Consider the following 22158-nt stretch of genomic DNA (forward strand, 5'->3'; position numbering starts at 1 on the left):
AGCCATCCAGTTGCAAGAGCCCTAAGGAACTGTGTTAGAAGTTTGTGCCCAATCCCAGCTCACTTGCTATCCAGCAACTATTTCCCAGTTTTCCCCCTTCCAGCAAGCAAGCACTAGTCACGAGCAGAGGCTGGGTGATCCGTGGATCACTATTGTGGCTTTCACTGTGAAATTAACAAGATGAGTGAGTCCCTGGCAAGGGATGGTGCCACCGATCCCTGGACCCCTAATTGGGAGCCCCTGGGCTAAAGGATTTGCGCCATAACAGAAGACCGTCTTTCAAAGGGAAGTTCCTTGCAAGGGAGAAATTTCCCTCCTGGGCAATTCCTAATGACCCTCTTCCCCCACTTCTGTCTACAGATCCTGGAAGATCTGCTGGAGATCGATCGCGTCACAGCTCATTTCTAAGGATTCCCCTTCCCCGCAACTGCGCCCCTTGATTTGGCTGCAGGGGGCGGCCCAGCCTCCCTGTCTGCCACCCCCCCCCATTGGAACCCCAATGTTTGTAATGTCTTCCTGGCTGGGCTACAGGACTCTTTCTCAGTTATGTGTTTTTATAAAACTGGCAAGGATTTGTAAAGAAATTGTGAACTCGCAGTGATTGGGCTACCGGTTTGTGGAGCTGCACCGGCGAGATCTTGTGCAATGCAAGGGGGGGGGGGTGTAGTAGAGAGAGGCTGGCTGCAACTCATTGCTGCTGTTGAGGAAGAAGGTGGCTGACATGGCTTCATATGTTTGGGACCGCCTGCCAAGGTGGTGTGGTTCCTCTGTGTCCACAGGTTGCGGGGGGCAAGAGAAAGCACAGCCACCAAAAACCTGTCCCAGGATTGCCTTTCCCACAGTGTTCACAGAATCGTAGAACAGCAATGCAGGGGTCACAACTAAAGCACCCCTGGCAGGCGTAAAAACCTCCAATGAAGGAGCGGCAACCGGCTCTGCTGCTGAACAGCTCTCACCACCAGAAAGTTCTTCCTACAAGACTATTGGGCGAGAGACTATGCTGCGACGCTACGCCCAACCTCTTCACATCCAGAGAAACCCAATTTGCTTTGTCATCAGATGAACTCATCGCACCCTCCTCCCCTGTGGAGCAAGTTGGCCATAACAGGCCTCCCTCCCTGGTCTCTGTCTCTCTCCCAATCCATTCTATATTAAATTTCAAGCTACGTGTGGGGAAGCGTCCCCACCAGACTTTGAGCCAACAGACGATACCAACAGAGGATAAAAACTGGGCGTTTATTATCACAAGCTGTTTGCTGCAAGGAGTTGGGAACGTGGCTCCCCTTCAGCCCTGCTGCTAGCAGAATCTGAGGTGCAGGAAGGCTGCAGCCCACCCTTGCGCTGGTTCTGCCTAACAGATGACTGCAGAGGGGCTGGATCAGGTCCTGCATTTCTCACCGGTAATTTTTTTGATAGAAAAGTGGGAGAGCACCTTGTTCTCCTCTGCAGGCATGAAAAGCACCTGGTGTTGGATCAAGCTGGACAGGCCTTCGGCCATCCTCGGGCCTGGAGGCTGCGATCCAGCCAGCCTATGGCAGAAGGTCGTAGCAGCAGTCCCTCTATGCCTTCAGGAACTCGTAGATTTCCCCCGGCTTCTTGCTGTCCTTCAGGAAGCCAACAAAAGCCAGGAAGCGCAGGACAGAGGTAGTGAGCCTTATGGCAGTGACCTGGAACCTGGTTTGGTTTTTTTAGGGTGGTGGTGGAAAGAGAGACAAAAAGATGTCAGCCAGTAACTGAGCCAGAGATTTGAAATACCAAAAAACAAATGAAATACCGTGAAAATCCCTGAAACGAGAAGTAATCGACCAGAAATATTATCTTATGAAGATAAAATACAAACCTCCTTTCACTGAACTATTCAGTTTCCTCGGAAGGAAACAGAAAAATCATAAACCTTAAATGACCAAAATTCAAAAAAGGGGGGTAGAACTCCCAAAAATTCTGAAGTATTATAATCCCAGCTCAACCTAGGTGAAGCAATGAGCAGTAATAAAGGATTGAGGACTATTCTGAGGAAACTGAATAGTTCAATGAAACGAGGTTTGTAGCCGGCATCCCACTAAGACTTTGTTCAATTTTAGGTTTTTCTAATTTTTTCCTTAAACTTTTTGATTTTTATTATTTAGTTGATTTCCACAAGATAACATATATAATCGATTACTTCTCGTTTCAGGGATTTTCACGGTATTTCATTCGTTTTGTGCAATTTCTCGGTTCCGTGACTGTCTTTTTCTACAGAGTTTTGAAATTCAGCAGCCGTCATGAAAGCAGATGATGCTTGACTGTGAATCCCATAATCTCCAGCCAGCGCAGCAGGGCTGGCTGTAAGTTTTGGTCCAACAGCTGGAGAGCAACAGTTTGCATAAGGGACAGGGTTGGTTATTTAAATTGACAGGAGGTAGGCGTCGTTTGCCAGGGCTCCCAGCTCAATATTTGGGGGCACGCAAACACACACACACACACACACACACACACACACACCTTACCTGAGCGAAAACTCAAACACGAAGGTGTTCCAGGCCGCACGGATCCAGCGAACGAAGAAGATGTTGTTGATCCCTCCAGATCTTTGGCTAATCATGTGACTCCAGCATCTCACCGCACTTTAAAAGAGACAGACACCAGAGTCTGAATCCTGGTGGTGTTTGCTGGGGGGGTTGCAGGGAGCAAGAATCACGCAGGGCATAAATTATTGTATTGATTATTGTAACTCGCTCTACGTGGGGCTGCCCTTGAGACTGACCCAGAAACTCCAGCGGGTGCAGAATGCCGTGGCGAGACTCCTTACGGGTCTTCGCTGCGAGATCACATTCATCCGGTACTATACCAGCTGCACTGGCTCCCGGTGGAATACAGGATCAGGTTCAAGGTGCTGGTTTTAACCTTCAAAGCCCTATACGGCCTAGGACCCTCGTACCTACGGGACCGCCTCTCCTGGTATGTCCCACGGAGGACCTTACGGTCTTCAAACATCTTGGAGGTCCCAGGCCACAGGGAGGTTAGGCTGGCCTCAACCAGAGCCAGGGCTTTTTCGGCTGTGGCCCCGATCTGGCGGAACGCTCCATCCCAAGAGACCAGGGCCCTGCGGGACTTGACATCTTTCTGCAGGGCCTGCAAGACAGAGCTGTTCCACGAGGCCTTTGGCCGAGGCACAGCCTGACCCCCTCCTTTGGTAATCCTCACAGAACTCTTGCCCAGTGGTTGCCATTTGATCTTGAATTGATTTTAGAATATTGATTTTAGAATGCTGTGTTACTTCTATTGCTGTTAGCCGCTCTGAGCCCGGCTTCGGCTGGGGAGGGTGGGATATAAGTAATTTATTATTATTATTATTAAAGGCATAAGAGATGGCTGCTGGATCAGGCCGGGGGGGGGGGGGGCATCTAGTCCAGCCTCCTGCTCTCACAGCGGCTGAACTAGATGCCCATTCTGGGAAACCAAGCAGGATCAGGGCACAAGAGGATTCTCTCCCAGTGGTTTCCAGCCACTGGCTCCAAGGCGTCCCACCCCCTCACCTGTGGGCCATGATGTAGTATCGGTCCACGGGGGTCCCCAAGGCCACGTTGATGCCCCGGACGGTGTTGATGTTGCGGAAGACGAGCAGCATGGAGCGGGGCAGGTCCTTCAGCACCTGCATGATGCGGTCAAAGTGGTTCTTGGCCATGTCCTGCATGTAGGCCGTCTCCTCGCGAGTCAGCACGTTGGACAGCACCAGCTGAGCCATGTTGATTGGCCGCTGCAGCAGCATCTCGCAGAACAGGAAGTAATCCTGGGCTGGGGGAGGGGAGGGGAGGAGCTTAGGTGCCAGGGGTCACGCCCACGTGGAGCACAGGGCGACGGTGCAAAGGCAGGAGAAACCGTAGAGGCAGAAAGGAACTCCCAAGGGCCATCTGGTCTAACCCCCTGGAAAGCGGGAAGTGGCTCAAGTCAGATCTCGCCTCTGCCAGGAACGGAGGCCGGCGCCTTCAGGAAAACTAGCCCATCTACGTCCCGGGGATCATAATACTGTTAAGGAGAGAAGCAAGCCTAAAGCTGGCCTCTCCAAAACAATTATTCACATTTTATTCAGGGGTTCCGTTCCAAGTACAGTCATACCTCGGGTTACAGCCGCTTCAGGTTGCATTTTTTTGGGTTGCGGACCGCCGAAACCCAGAAGTACCGGAATGGGTTATTTCTGGGTTTCGGCAGTTGCACATGCGCAGAAGTGCTATATTGCACTTTGCGCATGCGCAGAAGCGCCGAATCGCAACCTGCGCGTACGCAGATGCAGGTTGCGAATGCTGCGGGTTGAAAACGTGCATCCCGCATGGATCACGTTCGCAACCCGAGCATCCACTGTATACACAAAAAGGTGTATTCTTCTGGGAGCAAACCCAACGGCGTAACCCTGTGCTGGGCGAGGGACCACATTCTTCCAATGTTCAGCTTTGCTGGATAACCCTCTTTGGGGTTCTGTTATGAGGGAGGGAGGAAAACCCACATCCGCTTTCTCATTTCCAAATTAGCTAGGAACAGGGAGGAAATGCACACGGAACCTATTCTCCTTACCTTCCATGGGAGCTGCGTGCAGAGCAGGTGTCTACCAGCTCTGTCTGGTATGCAGGCTAAGACCCTGACTGTCTTGCCAGAGTGGTGCATGCTCTGGTTATGTCTACTTTTGAAGGTGACCCGGAAACTACAACTAATCCAGAATGCGGCAGCTAGACTGGTGACTGGGAGTGGCCGCCAAGACCACATAACACCGGTCTTGAAAGACCTACATTGGCTCCCAGTACGTTTCCGAGCACAATTCAAAGTGTTGGTGCTGACCTTGAAAGCCCTAAATGGCCTCGGCCCAGTATACCTGAAGGAGCGTCTCCACCCCCATCGTCCAGCCCAGACACTGAGGTCCAGCTCCGAGGGCCTTCTGGCGGTTCCCTTGCTGCAGGAAGTGAGGTTGCAGGGAACCAGGCAGAGGGCCTTCTCAGTAGTGGCACCCACCCTGTGGAACGCCCTCCCACCAGATGTCAAAGAAATAAACAACTATCTGACATTTAGAAGACATCTGAAGGCAGCCCTGTTTAGGGAAATTTTTAATGTGTGATATTTTACTATGTTTTATATATGCTGTTAGCCGCCCAGAGTGCCTGGAGAAACCGAGCCAGATGGGTGGGGTATAAAGAATAAAAGAATAGTGGTACCTTGGTTTACGAACTTAATCCATTCCGGAAGTCCATTCTTAAACCAAAGCTGTTTTTAAACTGAGGTGCGCTTTCCCTAATGAGGTCTCCTGCTGCCGGTGCCCTTCCACAGTTTGGATTCCGTTCGTAGACCGAGGTAACGTTCGCAAACCAGAACACTACTTCCGGTTTTGCGGAGTTCGTAAACCGAATAGTTCGTAAACAGGGCTGTTCTTAAACCAAGGTACCACTGTAAATAATAATAATCAGCACCTCCCATTCAAAGAAACATAAAATCCATGGGGAACGCGACACTCAGCCAGTGTGTGTGCATGTGTGTAAAAGGGGCAGGATTCTACCTGCTGACTGGGAGACCCTTAAGGCTGCCCCCCCCCAGCAGCTCCCAGCTGCCCCCTCACCTTTCACACCCAGCTGCTTGGAGTACATCTGCATGCCGGCATCATCGTGCAAGATGATCGCGTGCCACAATTTGCACAGCGCTTCCCGTTCGCTGGAAGAGACGGAGAGAAAAAAATCACAAGAGCTTGCCAGGGAGCCAACACCGGAAAGGCCTTTTGGGGAAACAGACTAACACTGGCTCAAGATGGGACACCTGCTAGCAATGGAGATACATCGTCAGAAGAACTGGTCTTATCTATGAGCTTGGCAGCTCAAACGGTCAATGCAAAACAAGTCAAAATCCTATATGATACAATACATCTTTATTGTCATTGTCCCATACAGAACAATGAAATTGAAAAATGTACATAAGACATTCAAAAACCAACAAGCCTGCTATCCCAGCTATCCCAACCTGGTTAGCCTCCTAAAAACTCTGATACCCCATTTTTAAATACAATATACTCCCCTACAGACTCCTTACAATGCGTTTAAAACCAAAATCGCATTTGGGTAGAAACTGTTTCTCAGGCAGCTAGTCCTGGTCTTTATACTGGACGCTGACACCGATCACTCTGGGATATAACGATAACGGAGAAAATCACGTACAATTTGAGGTTTTGGCAAAACACTAGAACCTAACTCCCACCTGCTGTTATAAGCCGCTCTCTCTGTTTTTATATACATTGTAAAATGGAATAAAAACATATTTAGCTCCCCAAAAGGCAGGGGGGGACACACACCACATCCAAGTGGGATGCTATTGCACCAGCCAGCCCCCGCTCCCCGAAATTACTCAGGTCCTTGTCCTGACTTACTTCTCGTGAAGGATCTCGTACAAGCCGTGATCAAGGAGGATGAGTTGCACCTTTCCGTCAGGTCCTTTCTGTACCAGTACTGAGAGACAAGGGGAAGGAGGGAGGCAGGTGGTGAAGATGCTTCTCTCCTCAGTTATAAATAAATAAATAATAATTTTTTTGTTTATACCCCGCCCTTCCCGGTTCAGAAAACCAGGCTCAGGGCGATGAACAACAAATTAATCGATGCAGCCCTCTGTACCGTTTCCTGGGTGGGGATCGGCATGGATGAATCCGGTGAGGAAGATCTGTTCCGCAAATGCCTGGACCAACTTTTGTGCGGCCTGAAAGACAACACAGGAGGGCAGGATGATGGGGAAGCCCAGGCCTCTGCATGAGCACAGGCAAACCCTCTCCACCCCCAATATTAAGAGGCAACCCCCCACCTCAACTTACCTGAGGGGGGTGCTAAGAGGAAAGGGGGGCAATGAAGGCGCAAAAGCCTTTCGGACTTTGGAGAGCTAGTGTTGCTGCATCAAGTTCATCAATTCTGTTGAAATAACTAAACTAAATGGTTTTAACTGGCTTTTGTGGGGGGGTCAGGTGGGATTGCTATGAGGAATTCTGAAAAATGAAGCAAGCCTTTGTGTCAACAGTGAAAGCATTGCGTTGACTGGGTTAGAGTCATTGACAATAGTTTCTGATTGAATCCCACAAGCCCCTGCATCTCTGCCCATTTTCTCTGCCTGACAGGCACGCATAAGCATTCTGAAACACAGGCCAGTTGCTTCACAGGGCATCCTGGGTCATAAAGACAGTAGGTAACTTTGATGTAGTTTGTTAATCTTTAGGTAGATCTTAAGGGCCAGGAAGAGAGTTCACAAGGAGATGGTAAATACTCTTTCCTTGCCATCCTTCCTTCTTTCCTGCCTGTTTATGACCTCCGGGGTTCTGCTAAAAGCATTCCTCCTTGATTCCTGCTTTCTTTGCTCTAAAACATGTATGCATGCTCAAAGTAGTCCTTGTAGTTAAAAGGTACTTTGTACCCACGTGGTAGTTTTTTTTAAATGCTCAGAGGAAATCTGATCGGTTCTTACAAGCGCTGCGCTAAAAGTTCTTTTGTTAATAAAAGGGACCTGGGCCAGGGTGTGACAGATTATTGCTGGCACTTCCTCTCCCAGAGTCTTGCTGGCTAAGCCTCGTGTTTTGTTTTTTTTTAATCAGGGTCCAATCCTTTCCTTCGCCTTCGGAATGCAACATTTTGAATGTGCAATTCGCGGTTCTGAACCTTATTGTGCTTTCATCTTCCTTGCTGGATCCTGCAAACTGCTATTCCGAACAATGCTTCCAAAAGCTTGGGAAACAAAGGGGATGAGATATGGAACCAAGGGGGGCGGCGGTGGTTCCCAAAAGTCTGGGAAGCACAGATTTGAATGCAAGGGAGATTTAAACGAGTGGGGAGGAATCATCGCTCAGGGACGGGGCCCATTAGTCTGCATGCAGACGTTCCAAGGTGGAATCCCGGGCGCCTTCAGTTGAAAGGAGCCAGTGTTGGGGAAGACCCAGATGGTTGCAGCTGCCCATCAAGAGGAGACAACAGCCCAGGATTCTAGGATTTGGAGGAGGAGGAGCGTAGCATATAGTTTGGACCTGGAACTTCTGCGTGCAGAGAAAAGGGTGATGAAAAGGACATAATCCTGCTGGATCAGGCGATGAGTGAAGGAGGGATTTCTCTTATCTGCCCTGAAGCTTGCAAGATCTGCCACGGCTTCTACCCATCAGGGGAGTCCACACTGGCCTAAATGGATGTCCAGCCTGATCCGGCAGGAAGGCCGCTTCCGAGTTCTGCATAAAATACATACAAATACACCCCACCGCTCCCTCCGAGGCCGTGAAGCGAAGATGCTGCTGCCTCTCAGGTGGTGCATGAAGGAGGCAAGCTGTTCAAGCCAGCGTGGGACGGAGCCTCTGCTGTTGCCCGCCCTTTCCCTCCGTCCTGCCCCCCTGGTGCTGCCCCTCCACCCACTTACGTCCTTGGCATGCAGGCCTCGCCTCTTGATGCCCTCCATGTCGTTGACTTTGCAGCCGTCGTAGAAATCAGCTGTCAGGACCCTCTTGGGGCAGAGAGAGAAAGGAAAGAGGATGTCAAATATAGCCAGAGAGCAGCATGCACAGCCCTGTTTTGCTTTCCAACCTGAGTCATGGACTGCTTAGGCCCCGAGAGGGAGCGGGATCTGATATTATTATTATTATTATTATTATTATTATTATTATTATTATCATTATCATCATCATCATTATTAAATTATTTTCTGTTCTACAATTTAAAATACTAATTTCACACCCTTAAGATATCAATGACTTCCCTTCTTCTCCTTCCACAGTTCATTTTACATATCATAAATCCCTGCATATTTTACAAAAACTATACCATTCAGTATTCCACTATTGCATCCATCAAAACTTATTTACCCTGCTGAATTTATCTTAATGCTGTCAGCATTCTCAGCTGTACACAATTATTTCCCATATAGTCAATAAACATTGTCCAATCTTCTTTAAACGTATCTGAATTTTAGGCCCAGAGCCATTAGGGAAACGGGACTTGCTGGTGACCCTCGAGCAAGGGCTTTTCTCACCTGCCTTGCCCCACCTCCCATAAATATGATTTCTGGTGTAATTGTGATGGCTTATAGGGATGTGGGTGGCGCTGTGGGTTAAACCACAGAGCCTAGGATGTGCCGATCAGAAGGTCGGTGGGTTGAATCCCCGCAACGGGGTGAGCTCCCTTTGCTAGGTTCCTGCTCCTGCCCACCTAGCAGTTCGAAAGCACGTCTAAGTGCAAGTAGATAAATAGGTACCACTCCAGCGGGAAGGTAAAGGGCGTTTCTGTGCGCTGCTCTGGTTCGCCAGCTGGAAGCTGTATGCCTGCTCCCTTGGCCAGTAAAGCGAGATGAGCGCCGCAACCCCAGAGTTAGCCATGACTAGACCTAATGGTCAGGGGTCCCTTTACCTTTACTGTGATGGCTTCCAGTGTTATTATTTATTGCGTGTACGCCACTTTGCGACTCATGCAAGTGAAATGCAGCACAGATATAGAATAAATAAAAATAAAAATTCTATTTCCGCAGAAAATAAAATAAAAATAATATAATAATAATAAAATAATAATAATTATATGCTGCCCATCTAACTGGGTTGCCAATCAGAGAATTGGAAGGGTGCCCCAGAGGTCATCTAGCTCAACCCGCTGCAAAGCAGGAGTCACACGCAAATATTGGTCAGTCCTGCTCAGGTGTTTGTGGGGACGCTACCTGGAACCCCAAGAAGATGTAAAGCGGCAATGACCCGAAGCTGGTATTTTCAACACACACATTAATGCAGAAAATGTACTTGTCTTAGCTGGGGTGGGGGGGGGTGCACAGAGGGCGGGCTTCCCCAAGCTGGTGCCCTCCAGCAGGGCTGCCTGATGCCGATGCAACTTGGAAACCAAAACCCCTGAAGTGGCACCAGGTTGGGGATGGCGGAGATGCTCTTTCAGCTGGCATGGGGGGGGGGAGTAAGAATACAGCCCCCCCCCAATGATTTCACTCGCTTGGGCTGGAAGCGGCCAGGTTCCTTCCCCAATCTCATTCCTTTCTCTGCTTCCCCACCTCCAGCCATCAAAGGCTCTTTTATACACAAACACACACAGACACCTCCCTCGCCGCCACATCCTGCCGCCATGCGCAGAGACGCACCTTGCTGCTTCTCTCCCAGTAGACCCGAGGAACCACCACAAAGTCAAAGTGCTTCAGCTCCTGGGCGCAGCGCTCCGAATTGCGCGCCTCGTTCTCAAAGTCCAGCTCCTGGGCCAGCGTGTCCTTCAGGTCCTGGGGGGCGAGAAGGGGGGCTTTGAAGGGGGGTCAGGGAGCTTTACGGGAGGTGCGTGTTATTGGGTTGTTGTTTTCATTCTGATTATATATGCTGTGATCTTTTCTGTGAGCTGCCCTGAGACCTCTGGGTATAGTTTGAAATACTTTATTGTCACTTGTACAACTTGTCTACAGTGAGATTACACGATCGCCCCCCACTCAGCTCTCTTAGTCTTAATTCCCCTCGTTTACTGACGCACACCCACCGAACCCATAAGTCAGTTGCCCTGTTGTTATCTTTTCATTCAGCAGTCCCCGGATAGAAGCTGTTCTTTACCCTGTTGGTGCAACTAATTCTGCTTCTATATCTTCTGCCTGAGATCAAGAAAGCACCGGCCAGGGTGTGAATCATCCCTGAGAATTTTCCTCAGTCTCCTAAGGCAACGTCCTTCCGCTATTTCATCCAGCGGATTCACGGGACAGCCCATAATATCTTGTGCTGTATTCCCCACCCTCTGTAGGCACTTCCTATCAGCTGATGTCAAACCAGCATCCCACACCGTGATGCAGTCTGAAAGGACACTTTCTGTTGTGGACCGGTAGAAGGAGATCATCAGATGTTGACTGGGCGATATATAAACTCAATAAATAATAATAATAATAAAGCCATTCAGGTTGGAGGCTGTCACTACTTAAGAACATAGGAGGAACCAGCTAGATCAGGCCAATGGGGGCCACATCTACACCTGTCCTGTCCTCACGGGGGCCGACCAGATGCCTGTGGGAAACTCTCAAGCACAACCTGAGCACAACAGTATTTCCTATTGTTCCCTATTATCCGGAATTCAGAGGTAGAGTGTCCCTGGGCATGGAGGCTCTGCTATCTCAAGAGACCTCCCTAAGAAGAACCCTGCTGGATCAGGCCCCATGTAGACCGGCATCCTGTCTTCACAGTGGCCAACCAGATGCCCCTTGCAAGCAGGATTCGGGTGCAAGAGCCCCTCCCAATCCTGTGGCTCCAGCAACCAGCCTTCAGAAGCCCTGCTGCTCCAGGGAACATTCCTTCCACCCGCCACTTCCACCCGCCAGTTCTCCCAATTCCCGCCCCCTCCCGTGGCGATCAGTGGGGGAAACAGGAGGGGAACCACCCACCCCCCAGCTAAAAGCCCAGCACGGCGACCTTCAAGACCCAGCTGAACCCAAAGCTAGGGTGCATCAGCTCCACAATCTGCAGCAGGAACTCCAGCGTGCGAATGTCTCCGTCAAACCGGTCCCGCAAGTCAATGTACTGGACCTACAAAGGGGCGGAAAGGGAGAGACTGGGAATCTGGGGCGGCAGAACCCCACAGCTGCCCCACAAGGCCTTCCGAGAGCACAGTGGTACCTTGGTTCTCAAATGCCTTGGTTCTCAAACACCGAAAACCCAGAAGAGTTCCGGTTTTTGAACATTTTTCGGAAGCTGAATGTTTGATGCAGCTGTTGGCTGTCGTTTCCAGGGTGCCTGCACCAATCAGAAGCTGCGCCTTGGTTTTCGGACATTTCAGAAGTCAAACGGACTTCCGGAACAGATTAAGTTTGGCGCTTTTGTTTTTGCTATTTATTTTGTGTTTTTGTTTTTGGGGCTTTTTCGGTTAATTTGTTTTTGCGACTGTGTGGAGCCCAGTTCAGCTACTGATTGAACAATTGCGTGACTGTGGAAATAGATAAAAGCCCCCCATCCAAACAATGACTATCATCAGTGCAGGTAAGAAAAAAATAACTTTTATCATCTACAATAATAGCTTGTTTATTTTATAGTACAGTACAGTGGTACCTTGGTTTACAGACGCTTCAGGTTACAGACTCCGCTAACCCAGAAATAGTATCTCAGGTTAAGAACTTTGCTTCAGGATGAGAACAGAAATCACACGGCAGCAGCAGGAGGCCCCATTAGCTAAAGTGCTGCTTCAGGTTTAGAACAGTTTCAGGTTAAGAACGGACCTCCGGAACGAATTAACCCGAGGTACCACTGTACATTGATTATTGCTTTCATTTGATGGATCAATGGTATCGCTGGATACTAAAATTAATGTTAAATTGCTGTTTTCGGGATTGTTTTTAAAAGTCTGGAATGGATTATTCCATTTTGCATTACCTTCTAATGTGAGCCTTGGGTTTGGAATGCTTTGGTTTGAAATGGACTTCCAGAACGGATTAAGTTTGAGAACCAAGAGACCACTGTAATGGGGGGGGGGGGATGCAGCACAGCCACGGACCTTCACAGCCACCGGGGTGCCGTCATGGAGCTTCGCCCGGTGCACCTGGGCCAAGCTGGCAGCGGCGATCGGCTGGTAGTCGAATTCCAGGAACAGCTGGTCCGCCTTGGCTTTGAAATCCTCCAGGAAGAGTTCGTCCACCTGCAGACAATGAGGAAGACGCTTAAGCCGGCTTTGGCCAGCCTTGCCCGCTAGAGAGCTTGCTCATTCCACTTATTCATTTCACAAGAGTCATTTGCCGGCCGATTGTAAAAAAGCAAAGCAACTGATTGAAGCGGCTGGACTCCAGCTCCCACCCAGCCGAGCCCGCGGTGGGAGGAATGGCAGCAAACTTGCTTTACCTCCTTGTAGCCGCGGGTGAGGGCGCGGTCCTCCAACGTGCGCAGGGTGTTGATGTACTCCGGGGGCAGCAGGTGGTTGAAGGCACACAGGCCTTGGCCCAGCTTGACGTAGAGGCCCCCATTCCGGATGGCGCCGCGGACGATGCTGTCAGCCGCCCGCTGGTGGCATTCCGAGAGGACGGTCTTGTACCCTGGGCTGTTCTGACGACAGGGAAGAGGGGGAAAGGGGTCGGAAACTGGCGGCCCTGAGGCTGGGGCAGGGGGTACGCCTGAAGCCCTTTGGACACAGCTGGTGGACCCCCAATGTCTTGGAAGTCACCTTGAGATCCTTTTGGGCCCAGAGGTGGCATTCAAAGCATTAGATATAGAGGTTGGTCAGAGTTCTGATAACGCCAAGGTTGCAGGTTCGATCCCCGTGTGGGACAGCTGCATCTTCCTGCATGGCAGGGGGTTGGACTGGATGACCTCGGGGTTCCTTCTGACTCTACAGTTCTGTGATTCTAGGACTCCCTTTGCCACCCCGTTCCCCTGCATTAAGCATCCGGCAAGGAAACCCTCAGGGCGATGAACCCAGCTCCCCTGCCCCACTGAGACCCGACCCTTCTGGGCCTCTCAAGGCTGTTTGTCTATTATTATTATTATTATTATTATTATTTACTTATACCCCGCCCTCCCCGGCCAGAGCCAGGCTCAGGGCGGCTAACACCAGTAAAATTACAGTAAAAACATAATAGGGGGGGAAACCACCAATTTAAAATACAAGTTAAAATATAATTTAAAATGCAGCCTCATTTTAAAAGTAGCCCATAGATCAAAACTGTAAAGGGAGGGAAACATAAGGGTCAGACTGAGTCCAAACCAAAGGCCAGGCAGAACAGCTCCGTCTTGCAGGCCCTGAAGAGATGTCAAGTCCTGCAGGGCCCTAGTCTCTTGGGACAGAGCGTTCCACCAAGTCGGGGCCAGTACTGAAAAGGCCCTGGCCCTAGTTGAGAGCTGGCTGGGCTCCTTTGAATGGCTCAGAGCTTCAGAGAGAAACAGCAGGGAACTGTACCTCGTCCAGGCCCCGCAACGAGATGTGGTGCGTCCACCAGTAATCCAGGGAGATCTGGATTCCCAACTGCAAGGACCTTTGCGAGAGAGGAAAAGGCAGGTTACCGTTCGGCACCCGACAGAATTAGTAGGTGTTTCTTCTGGTCCGCTGTTAGGCCTCAAACTTGAGTGCGAGAAAGATCTGTCCGTACAAATTTGGGATTCTAAATGGGATGGGCGATGGCCATCTGAATCATCTTAGGTCAGTCTTGGTTTACGTGAGAGTGTGTTCTATGAAAATCCTATAAGGATGGAACGGGACAACGCGACAACTTGCCCACAGAACTGTTGATAAAGGGTTGTGGGAAAATAGGCACTTTTCTCAGCTATGGTGGGACTGCCCACAGGGATTCAAATTCTGGGCAACGGATTGTCGAGAAACGTCCAAAATACTCAAACATCTCACTGCAACTTCGCCGCAGCTCTGTTTTGAATCTATGGGATAATCAGCTGAAAGGGTTCAGCTCTCAGAAACTCTTGACATGGATGCTAACGGCTGCCGGAACCTCAATTGCCCCCAAATAGGGGGAAAATTCAGGACTTGTGACTTTCGCTTTTGGTATATTCATACCTCATGTTACGTTTGCTTCATGTTACGTTCCTTCAGGTTACGTCCTGCGGCGACCCGGAAGTACCGGAAAGGGTTACTTCCGGGTTTTGCCGCTCACGCATGCGCAGAAGCGCAAAATGACATTATGTGCATGTGCAGAAGCGGCGGATCGCAACCCACGGGTGTGCAAACGCGCCACTGCGGGTTGCACTCTTTTCATGTTGCGAACGGGCCTCCGGAACGGATCCCATTTGCAACCAGAGGTACCACTGTAAATATATGCGGACCTTAGCATCACCTGAAAAAAATAACTCAGGGCCCCTCCCTCCCAGCCAAGCGTCCCTCCCTTGCAAGGTTGTTGTGAGGCTAAAAGGGGAAGGTGAGAATGAGGGACAGCCACCTTGAGCTCCTTTGGAGCAAAGAAGGCAGGATATAAATGCAATCAATTAATTAAACAAAATCCTTCCCTCTCTGGGAAAGGGCGTGTCGTCAGCCACCTGGTAAAGCGCCCCAGTCCCTCGACCAGCAGCCTCATCCTTCGCCGTTCCGGCGTCTCGGCCATCCAGTAGCGGATCCCAGCTGCGAGGGGGAGGCCCACGGACAGCCCCAGGAACGCCTTCTTCAGCAGCCCCCTCTGTCGACGAGAGCTGTAGTGGGGCAGAGGCGTGAGCAGAGACCCACAGCAACACCCCCCAAACACCTGGCCCTCATTCCGCACAGAAACCTCCCCTTCCCCATCCATTGAAAAGCAAAGCACGTTAGACAGCACTGCAGAGTTGGAAGGGACCCCCAGCGATCATCTAGCCCAACCCGTTGGGGGCACCTGCATGGCAGGGGGTTGGACTAGATGGCCCTTGGGGTCCCAGCCAGCTCTACAAATCTGGGATGGCTTTGGCCAACCTGGCGGCCTTCAGGAGTTTGGGACTACTGACATCTGGATTCCTAAACATCTGGAGGAGGTATACCTGGATGGCTGGGAATCGGAGCGCTGCCTGCACTGGGGGGCAGAGATCAGCCAAGGGGTCTTCTTGCGCCGTAAGAGCAGCAGGTGAAAGCGGCAGATCTGGACCTTAGGAATCAGAGGAGAGAGAGAGAGGCTTAGCATGGCTGAGAGCCCCAGGGAAGGAAGGCCCACCCTAATAATAATAATAATTTTTATTTATACCCCACCCTCCCCAGCCAAGAATGGGCTCAGGGCGGCTAACACCAGGTATAAAAACAGTTGATTAAAATACAACTTAAAAACAAGATTAAAGTACAACATTAAAATGCAGCCGTATTTCAGTAGAAACTCAAGTCAAAAACTTTTTTGGGATGAAACGTCAAGTCTTCACCAAGGCCAACTATCCAGACTGGTCCTACGTGGGCCAGAAAAAAGCCAGGGAAGTCCCCAAATAGGAGTTCCATCATAGAAGGAGAAAGGGAAAAGGAAAGAGAGGGAGGGAATCAAGTGGATTCCAAGCCAAAGGCCAGGCGGAACAACTCTGTCTTACAGGCCCTGCGGAAAGAAATCAGATCCTGCAGGGCCCTGGTCTCATGAGGCAGAGCGTTCCACCAGGCTGGAGCCAGTGCTGAAAAGGCCCTGGCTCTGGTTGAGGCTAATCTGACTTCCTTAGGGCCCGGGACCTCGAGGGTGTTGCTATTTAGGGACCTCTGCGGGGCATAATGGGACAGGTGGTCCTGTAGGTATGAGGGTCCTAGGCCGTGAGGGCAGCCGAGGTTTCGGGGTGAATGTGGGTGCAAGCAATGTCAAACCCAGCTCTCCAAAGCCTGTGCTCTCAGATGGAAACTTGTGGGCACATTGGTTAATTTTTTTATGTATGCAGCGACAGCAGCAAGAATATTGCACACTCGAAAATGGAAAGAGGTTTCGATGAAGGAAGAACAGCCCATGGAAAGGATGGATTAAGCAGAACCGGCAAAGCTAAAAGCAAAAACCGGAGGTCGAAATGGCAAAGCGTTCTTTGAGGACCGGGAACCTTTTGTAGAACAGCTAAAGAAGCTTTTATGCGTTTATATGCCTATCGCACTTTTAAACTTAAAATCCATTGTTGTTGTAGGCCGACCTGACCGGAAGAATCCGCGACCAGAAAGAAGAGGAGACACAAGAAGATTGGAAGAATTTTTAAGAATATTTGGCTAAATATTGTAACATAAGATAAAGAGAGGGACGCGGGTGGCGCTGTGGGTAAAAGCCTCAGCGCCTAGGCTTGCCGATCGAAAGGTCGGCGGTTCGAATCCCTGTGGCGGGGTGCGCTCCCGTTGTTCGGTCCCAGCGCCTGCCAACCTAGCAGTTCGAAAGCACTCCCGGGTGCAAGTAGATAAATAGGGACCGCTTACTGGCGGGAAGGTAAACGGCGTTTCCGTGTGCGGCTCTGGCTCTCCAGATGCAGCTTGTCACGCTGGCCACGTAACCCGGAAGTGTCTGCGGACAGCGCTGGCTCCAGGCCTATAGAGTGAGATGAGCGCACAACCCTAGAGTCTGGCAAGACTGGCCCGTACGGGCAGGGGTTCCTTTACCTTTACCTTTAAGATAAAGAGAAATTTCTTGGACGTAATAATTAGGCTTAGGGGTAGAATAAGAATACGTTGTTAATAAATATTAAGGATTAGAATATTAATAACGGAGAAGAAGTTAGTAAATGAAAGAAGTTATTATTATTAGAAATATGAATTTGCAGAACTGCTAAACAGGTCACATAATGAAATTCAGTTAGAGGGGATTTGAGGAAGTCAGTTATCAATATAATGAAATTAGGATTTGGAAGTAAAAATCCTTTTTTATGTGTGTGTTTTTGTGTGTATTGCAATGTTTTTCTTTTTTCTTGTTTCTTTTTTATGCGATAAATCTGAAAACCAATAAAAAAAATTGAGGAAAAAATAAATAAAATAAAATCCATTGTTGTATATTCTTTTAAATGTTTGTTTTGCTATTGGGATTGTAGTTCCATCTGCGTTTCTCAAGCTGGTCTCTGACCGTAATAAATTTCGTGTTCATGTTCAACATCTAAAGAACTATTATCGTTGCATGAAAACACAAGCAGGATTTGAAAGAGCAGCAACGGTAGAATGACATGAAGGCTAATAATTTAGGATGTATATATGGAGTATTGTAAGTTAAAATATGCAGCATCGATAGATAAACATCACGGAGGGGGCGGTGGGAAGTCAATGGATAAATTAAACATTGGCGATGGTGATGTGTGTGAACTTTTGAAAACTAAAAATATATATATTATTTTTTTAAAGAAAATAACTTGCTGGCGCAGGGGGACATGGAGACAAGAGAGCGGTTGGGGAGGACCTTGGCCTCCTGTTCTCATTCCCAGGGATGGAGGCAGCTAGCAAGGACAGTGGCCTTTATATCAGAGAGAACATCTACAGGACAACAGACCAGGCCAAGGAGAGGGCCAGGCTAGCTTGCAGGCTGCCGCCTTCCTCTCCCATCAGATCTCAAACCATCTGCAAAGCGTTTTTAGAAAGCTGATAAGCAGCAAATACACAGAGCAAAGGTCCCTCTGCAAATGCGTAGTTGATGGCGATACAGGGACTGGCAACCTGCACGCTGGTGTGCAAAAGGTGTCCAAAGGTTGGGTTCGGCAATCCTTGCAGCACCCTGGAAAGAGAGGCAAACGGGATTGCTCCCATTTCGCAGATTGGGAAGACTGAGGCAGAGAGAAGAGAAGCTTGCCTAAAGGCACCAAAGGAGTATTCGTAAGAGTTGGGGCTTGAGTGGCGCCTTCCAAGCTCGCACCAGGTCCCTGAACCACCACGCCAGACACAGTTCCCCAAGACCATTCTGGGCCTCCTCACATCAGCAATCGGCTATTTTATTTTATTTGCAGCATTTATGTGCTTTTCGTCACTGGAAAGCTTCTTGGGGTGGCTTACGAAAACTTAGCTCTGAGACAATCCTGGCCTACTGGTTCACCATCTTTAATAATAATAAAAAAGACACGACACAAAAGGAAAAAAGGAATGGGCAGGAGGAGGAAAGGAGTTGGATCAAGCGCAAACACTTACAATCACCGTTCTGAAAAGCTGCAAATTCAAGGCACAGGCAGAAACCATAACTATGGAGGATGCTGTGAGGGCAGCTCAGGGAACCAGGCAGAGGGCCTTCTCGGTAGTGGCTCCCTCACTGTGGAACACCCTCCCACCAGATGTCAAGGAAATAAACAACTATCTGACTTTTAGAAGGCATCTGAAGGCAGCCCTGTTTGGGGAAGTTTTTAATGTTTAATAGACTATTGTATTTTAATATTCTGTTGAAAGCCGCCCAGAGAGGCTAGGGAAACCCAGCCAGATGGGCCGGGCATAAATAATAAATTATATAATAATAATAATAATAATAATAATATCTCAAGGGATGTCACATGTAGGATGCAGAAAGCTTGTTTTCCTTGATTCTGGAGGGTAGGACTCGGACCCATGGCTTCAAGTTACAGGAAAGGAGATTCCGACTAAACATCAGGAAGAACTGACAGCAAGAAGTGGAAGATTGTGGATTCTTCTACCATGGCAATGTTAAAGCAGAGGTTGGCTGTCATTGATGCTATAGCTGAGATTCCTGCATTGCAGAGGGTTGGACTAGATGACCCTTGGGTCCCCTCCAGCTCTACTATTCTATGAGTCAACCTCAGCACATGCCAGCCACGTCCTGGGAAGATCCTAGCAACCCTGCCCTCTGGAGGCCCCACTCCACAGATACCGGGTGGGGGGCATTCGTCCCCAGAAAATCTTCCCGCTGCGCTGGAAAAAACCAGGTCAAGCCCAAGATTGCAAGATCTCTGGGTGGCCCTTTCTGCCTCCAGCCTCACGCCCACAGTTTGTCCTTGCAGGCAGGAAAGCAGCGCAGGGACAAGAGGGGTCTTGACTCTTCCTCACGCTGGGAACATCTCAAGGCTGGAAGAAAGCACAGCTGACAGCCGGACAAACAGCTGAAAGGATCTAGCAGCGGTTGCCAAACTTTTTCAGACCACCCTTGGGTTCCATTAACTCGTCCCCACTGCCATCCCCCACTATAATAGTAATAATATTTTTTTATTTATACCCTGCCCTTTGGGGTTCAGAAAACCGGGCTCAGGGCGGCTAGCAACAAATTTAAAACAATTGATGCAAGAGAAAACAGCATAAAATATAATATAAAAGATGGATAGCAATAAATTTAGAATTCAAAAATCAATTTAGGGGGGAAACCCATCTAATAAACATTAGATGCTCACTCTATAATTGTTACCATTTACTAAACGTGTTCGTTGCTCTATTTTGCCCAGGGCAACCCAAAGCGACTTACAACCAAACAAGCATGGTTCAGAATGGTTGGTGTGATCTGCTAGGAAAATAACACAGCAGAATTCAAAAGAGGAAGAATTAATTGCACATTTATCAGTTCAAACTATTTCATTCAACAAAATACTTGGACCTGATTCGGGGATACTGGCTTTTCAAAGTCATTTGCACTTCTTGCACACACACTCTCCTGCCACCTCCTCGCCTCTTAGAGCCCCCCAAGTAAAATCCCACTGTCCCACGTGGCGCCACCACCCACTTTGGGAAAACGGCTGATGTGTAGCGCACGTTTTGGGAATGAGTTGCTCAAGAAGCTTTGAACGGGCGCAAAGATCTGAGCGGCAATAAACAGCACGGAGGGAGAACAGTGTGGAACGCAGAGCCTGCTTGGGAAAAAGTAATTTCACAACATCCGCGAAGTCATTTGCAAGCAAATTCCATATGGGGGGCGGAAAAGGAGCATGCCACAAAAACACATGGTTTTCATGCGCCGCACACAGGATGGGCCACCGCATTTCTGCCAATGTTTCCAGCTTTCCCCAATCCGCCAAGGGCACTGTGCCACCTGCGGAGGAAGAAGAGGAAACCGCAAAAAAATAACCCCACGCTGAGGCCCCCAGTCCTCTGCACCAGCATCCACCCATTGGACAGGCAGGCAGGGGTTGCGGCACCCGCCCTGAGAGGGGCGCATAGGTGCTGCACTGCCCTGGGCAGAAGAGAGGCTCTGCTATTATTATGTTATGCTTTTAATAGGTCATGTTATATTCTGGATTATGTATGTTTTATAGATTATGTCTGAATGGGATGAGAGTGTTGGAGGTACGTGCAAATGTGTATGTGAAGCCGGTCTTTGGGTGGGTGTTTGATTTTCGTTGTTGTGTATACTGTGTATATACGGACAATGACAATAAATTTCTAAATTTCTATTTCTAAATTTCTAAATTTAAATTTCTATTAAATATTATTTATAAGAGACCCATCTGGCTGGGTTTCCCCAGCCACTCTGGGCAGCTTCCAGCAAAAGAGAGGCTCTGCTATTTATTATTATTATTATTATTATTATTATTATTATTAATACCAGACCCATCTGGCTGGGTTTCCCCAGCCACCCTGGGCAGCTTCCAGCAAAAGAGAGGCTCTGCTATTATTATTATTAAATATTATTTCTACCCCACCCATCTGACTGGGTTTCTCCATCCACCCTGGGCAGCTTGCAGCAAAATATTAAAATACAATAATGAATCAAATAAGTTACGAAGGGGGGGCAGGATCTGAGCCTCAACAGGGATCCAGAGAGCACCAGGTTGGGGGGGGCACCTAAGAGCCCAGCTCCTTTTTTACTATTGTTACTTTTTTACTTATTTACTATTTAACTGGTTGTTTATTTTTTACTTATTTACTCTTTTACTATCACTCTTGTTCTCTGTTCTCCTCGCCCCCAAACCAATGAGCTGCCCCTCCAGGCTCTGGAGAGCTTCTCCCCCCTGCAGGAAAGAATCAGGGCTGCCCCCCCTCCCCACTCCCAGCCCCACACTGGAATGGGGGGGGCAGAAAGTACCGTAATGTGCATGGCAAAGGGGCACTCCTGCCATGCTTGCAACTGGGGGGGGGTGTCGGGGGTGCATAAAGGCGAGAAAAGCCCCCAGTTGCAAGGAGAGGGGGGGGATAAATATGATAAATTCAGTGGGGCAGGAAAAGGGGGGGTTGCCGTAATGCCCCGCAATGAGCGCACCAGAAAAAGGGGGCGCTACCGTAATGCCCCGAGGAGAGACGCGGGCGGGGGATTTACCGTAATTCAGCCCTAGAGGGGCAGCCTGAAACAGATCTGCGGGGAGGGGGAGCTGCTACCGTAATGCTCCTAAGAGACGCCCGCACGGAAAAGCTGAGGTAACGACCTTGCTGAGGGAAAGGGCGCGAAAGGGGGGAGGTGAGGGGAAAGGGGGGTCGAGGGTTCTCCTCACCGTCCGCTGCAGCTCCATGGCGCCCCTTCCTTCCTGCCCGCACGGCGGCCGCCCAACCTCCGCCGCCGCCCGCCGCCTGCTGCTACTACGACCGAAGCCGCCGAGCCTTCGGGCCGCGCTGCCCCCGCCCAGCCGCGCTCCGATTGGCTGCGGCCGGAGAGGGGGGCGGGGCCGCGCCTCGGCGGCCAATGGGGAGGAGGCTCGCGGGAGTGGGCCGATGGAGCCCCGCCTCCTGGACGCGGCGTCATGACCTCACGGGAGGGGGCGGAGCTTCGGAGGAGCGCTGAGGACTAGCGCCTTGGAAACCAGGAAACTTATAAGTGTGCAAGGCGAGGAGGAATAACTGGGGAAGGAACAAAACGTAAGGTGTATTTGGGAAAGGTAGGGTATGAAAATGGTAAGGATATAAAAAATAATTTAGTTGAAGGATTTTAAAATCGAGGAATCAAAAGAAGCAGAAG

General features: G+C 49.6%; 2 protein-coding genes across 4 annotated transcripts in view; one reads left to right on the forward strand and one right to left on the reverse strand.

Moving 5' to 3' along the window:
* Positions 1 to 584, forward strand: part of CPSF1 (cleavage and polyadenylation specific factor 1) — a 40214-nt gene extending 39630 nt beyond the window's left edge. For all 3 annotated transcript variants that reach the window (XM_083448998.1, XM_083448999.1, XM_083449000.1), the window contains exon 38: positions 361 to 584. In XM_083448998.1, coding sequence (XP_083305124.1) covers positions 361 to 408 — 48 coding nt within the window. In that variant the 3' untranslated portion in view covers positions 409 to 584. The remainder of the gene's footprint in view (positions 1 to 360) is intronic.
* A 633-nt stretch (positions 585 to 1217) lies between these two features.
* Positions 1218 to 22016, reverse strand: ADCK5 (aarF domain containing kinase 5). Its single transcript, XM_083449042.1, has 15 exons — positions 21698 to 22016; positions 15410 to 15513; positions 14942 to 15091; positions 13857 to 13932; positions 12806 to 13006; positions 12465 to 12605; positions 11390 to 11503; positions 10096 to 10227; positions 8386 to 8469; positions 6618 to 6699; positions 6377 to 6455; positions 5579 to 5670; positions 3516 to 3774; positions 2487 to 2603; positions 1218 to 1674 (listed from the first exon to the last, which is right to left on the reverse strand). Exons 1-15 carry the CDS (start codon positions 21713 to 21715, stop codon positions 1560 to 1562), a joined length of 1764 nt encoding a protein of 587 aa, XP_083305168.1. The 5' UTR covers positions 21716 to 22016; the 3' UTR covers positions 1218 to 1559.
* Between the last annotated feature and the right edge of the window lie 142 nt (positions 22017 to 22158).

The sequence above is a fragment of the Podarcis tiliguerta genome, assembly GCF_965153285.1.
Source record: "Podarcis tiliguerta genome assembly, chromosome: 7".
In the NCBI taxonomy this organism is placed as follows: domain Eukaryota; kingdom Metazoa; phylum Chordata; class Lepidosauria; order Squamata; family Lacertidae; genus Podarcis; species Podarcis tiliguerta.

Coding starts and splice junctions, on each gene's coding strand:
- ADCK5 (XM_083449042.1), bottom strand. Junction 12,606..12,805: donor TCACCCGCGGCTACAAGGAG/GTAAAGCAAGTT, acceptor CATTGTCTGCAG/GTGGACGAACTCTTCCTGGA. Junction 5,671..6,376: donor TACGAGATCCTTCACGAGAA/GTAAGTCAGGAC, acceptor CGTCTCTTCCAG/CGAACGGGAAGCGCTGTGCA.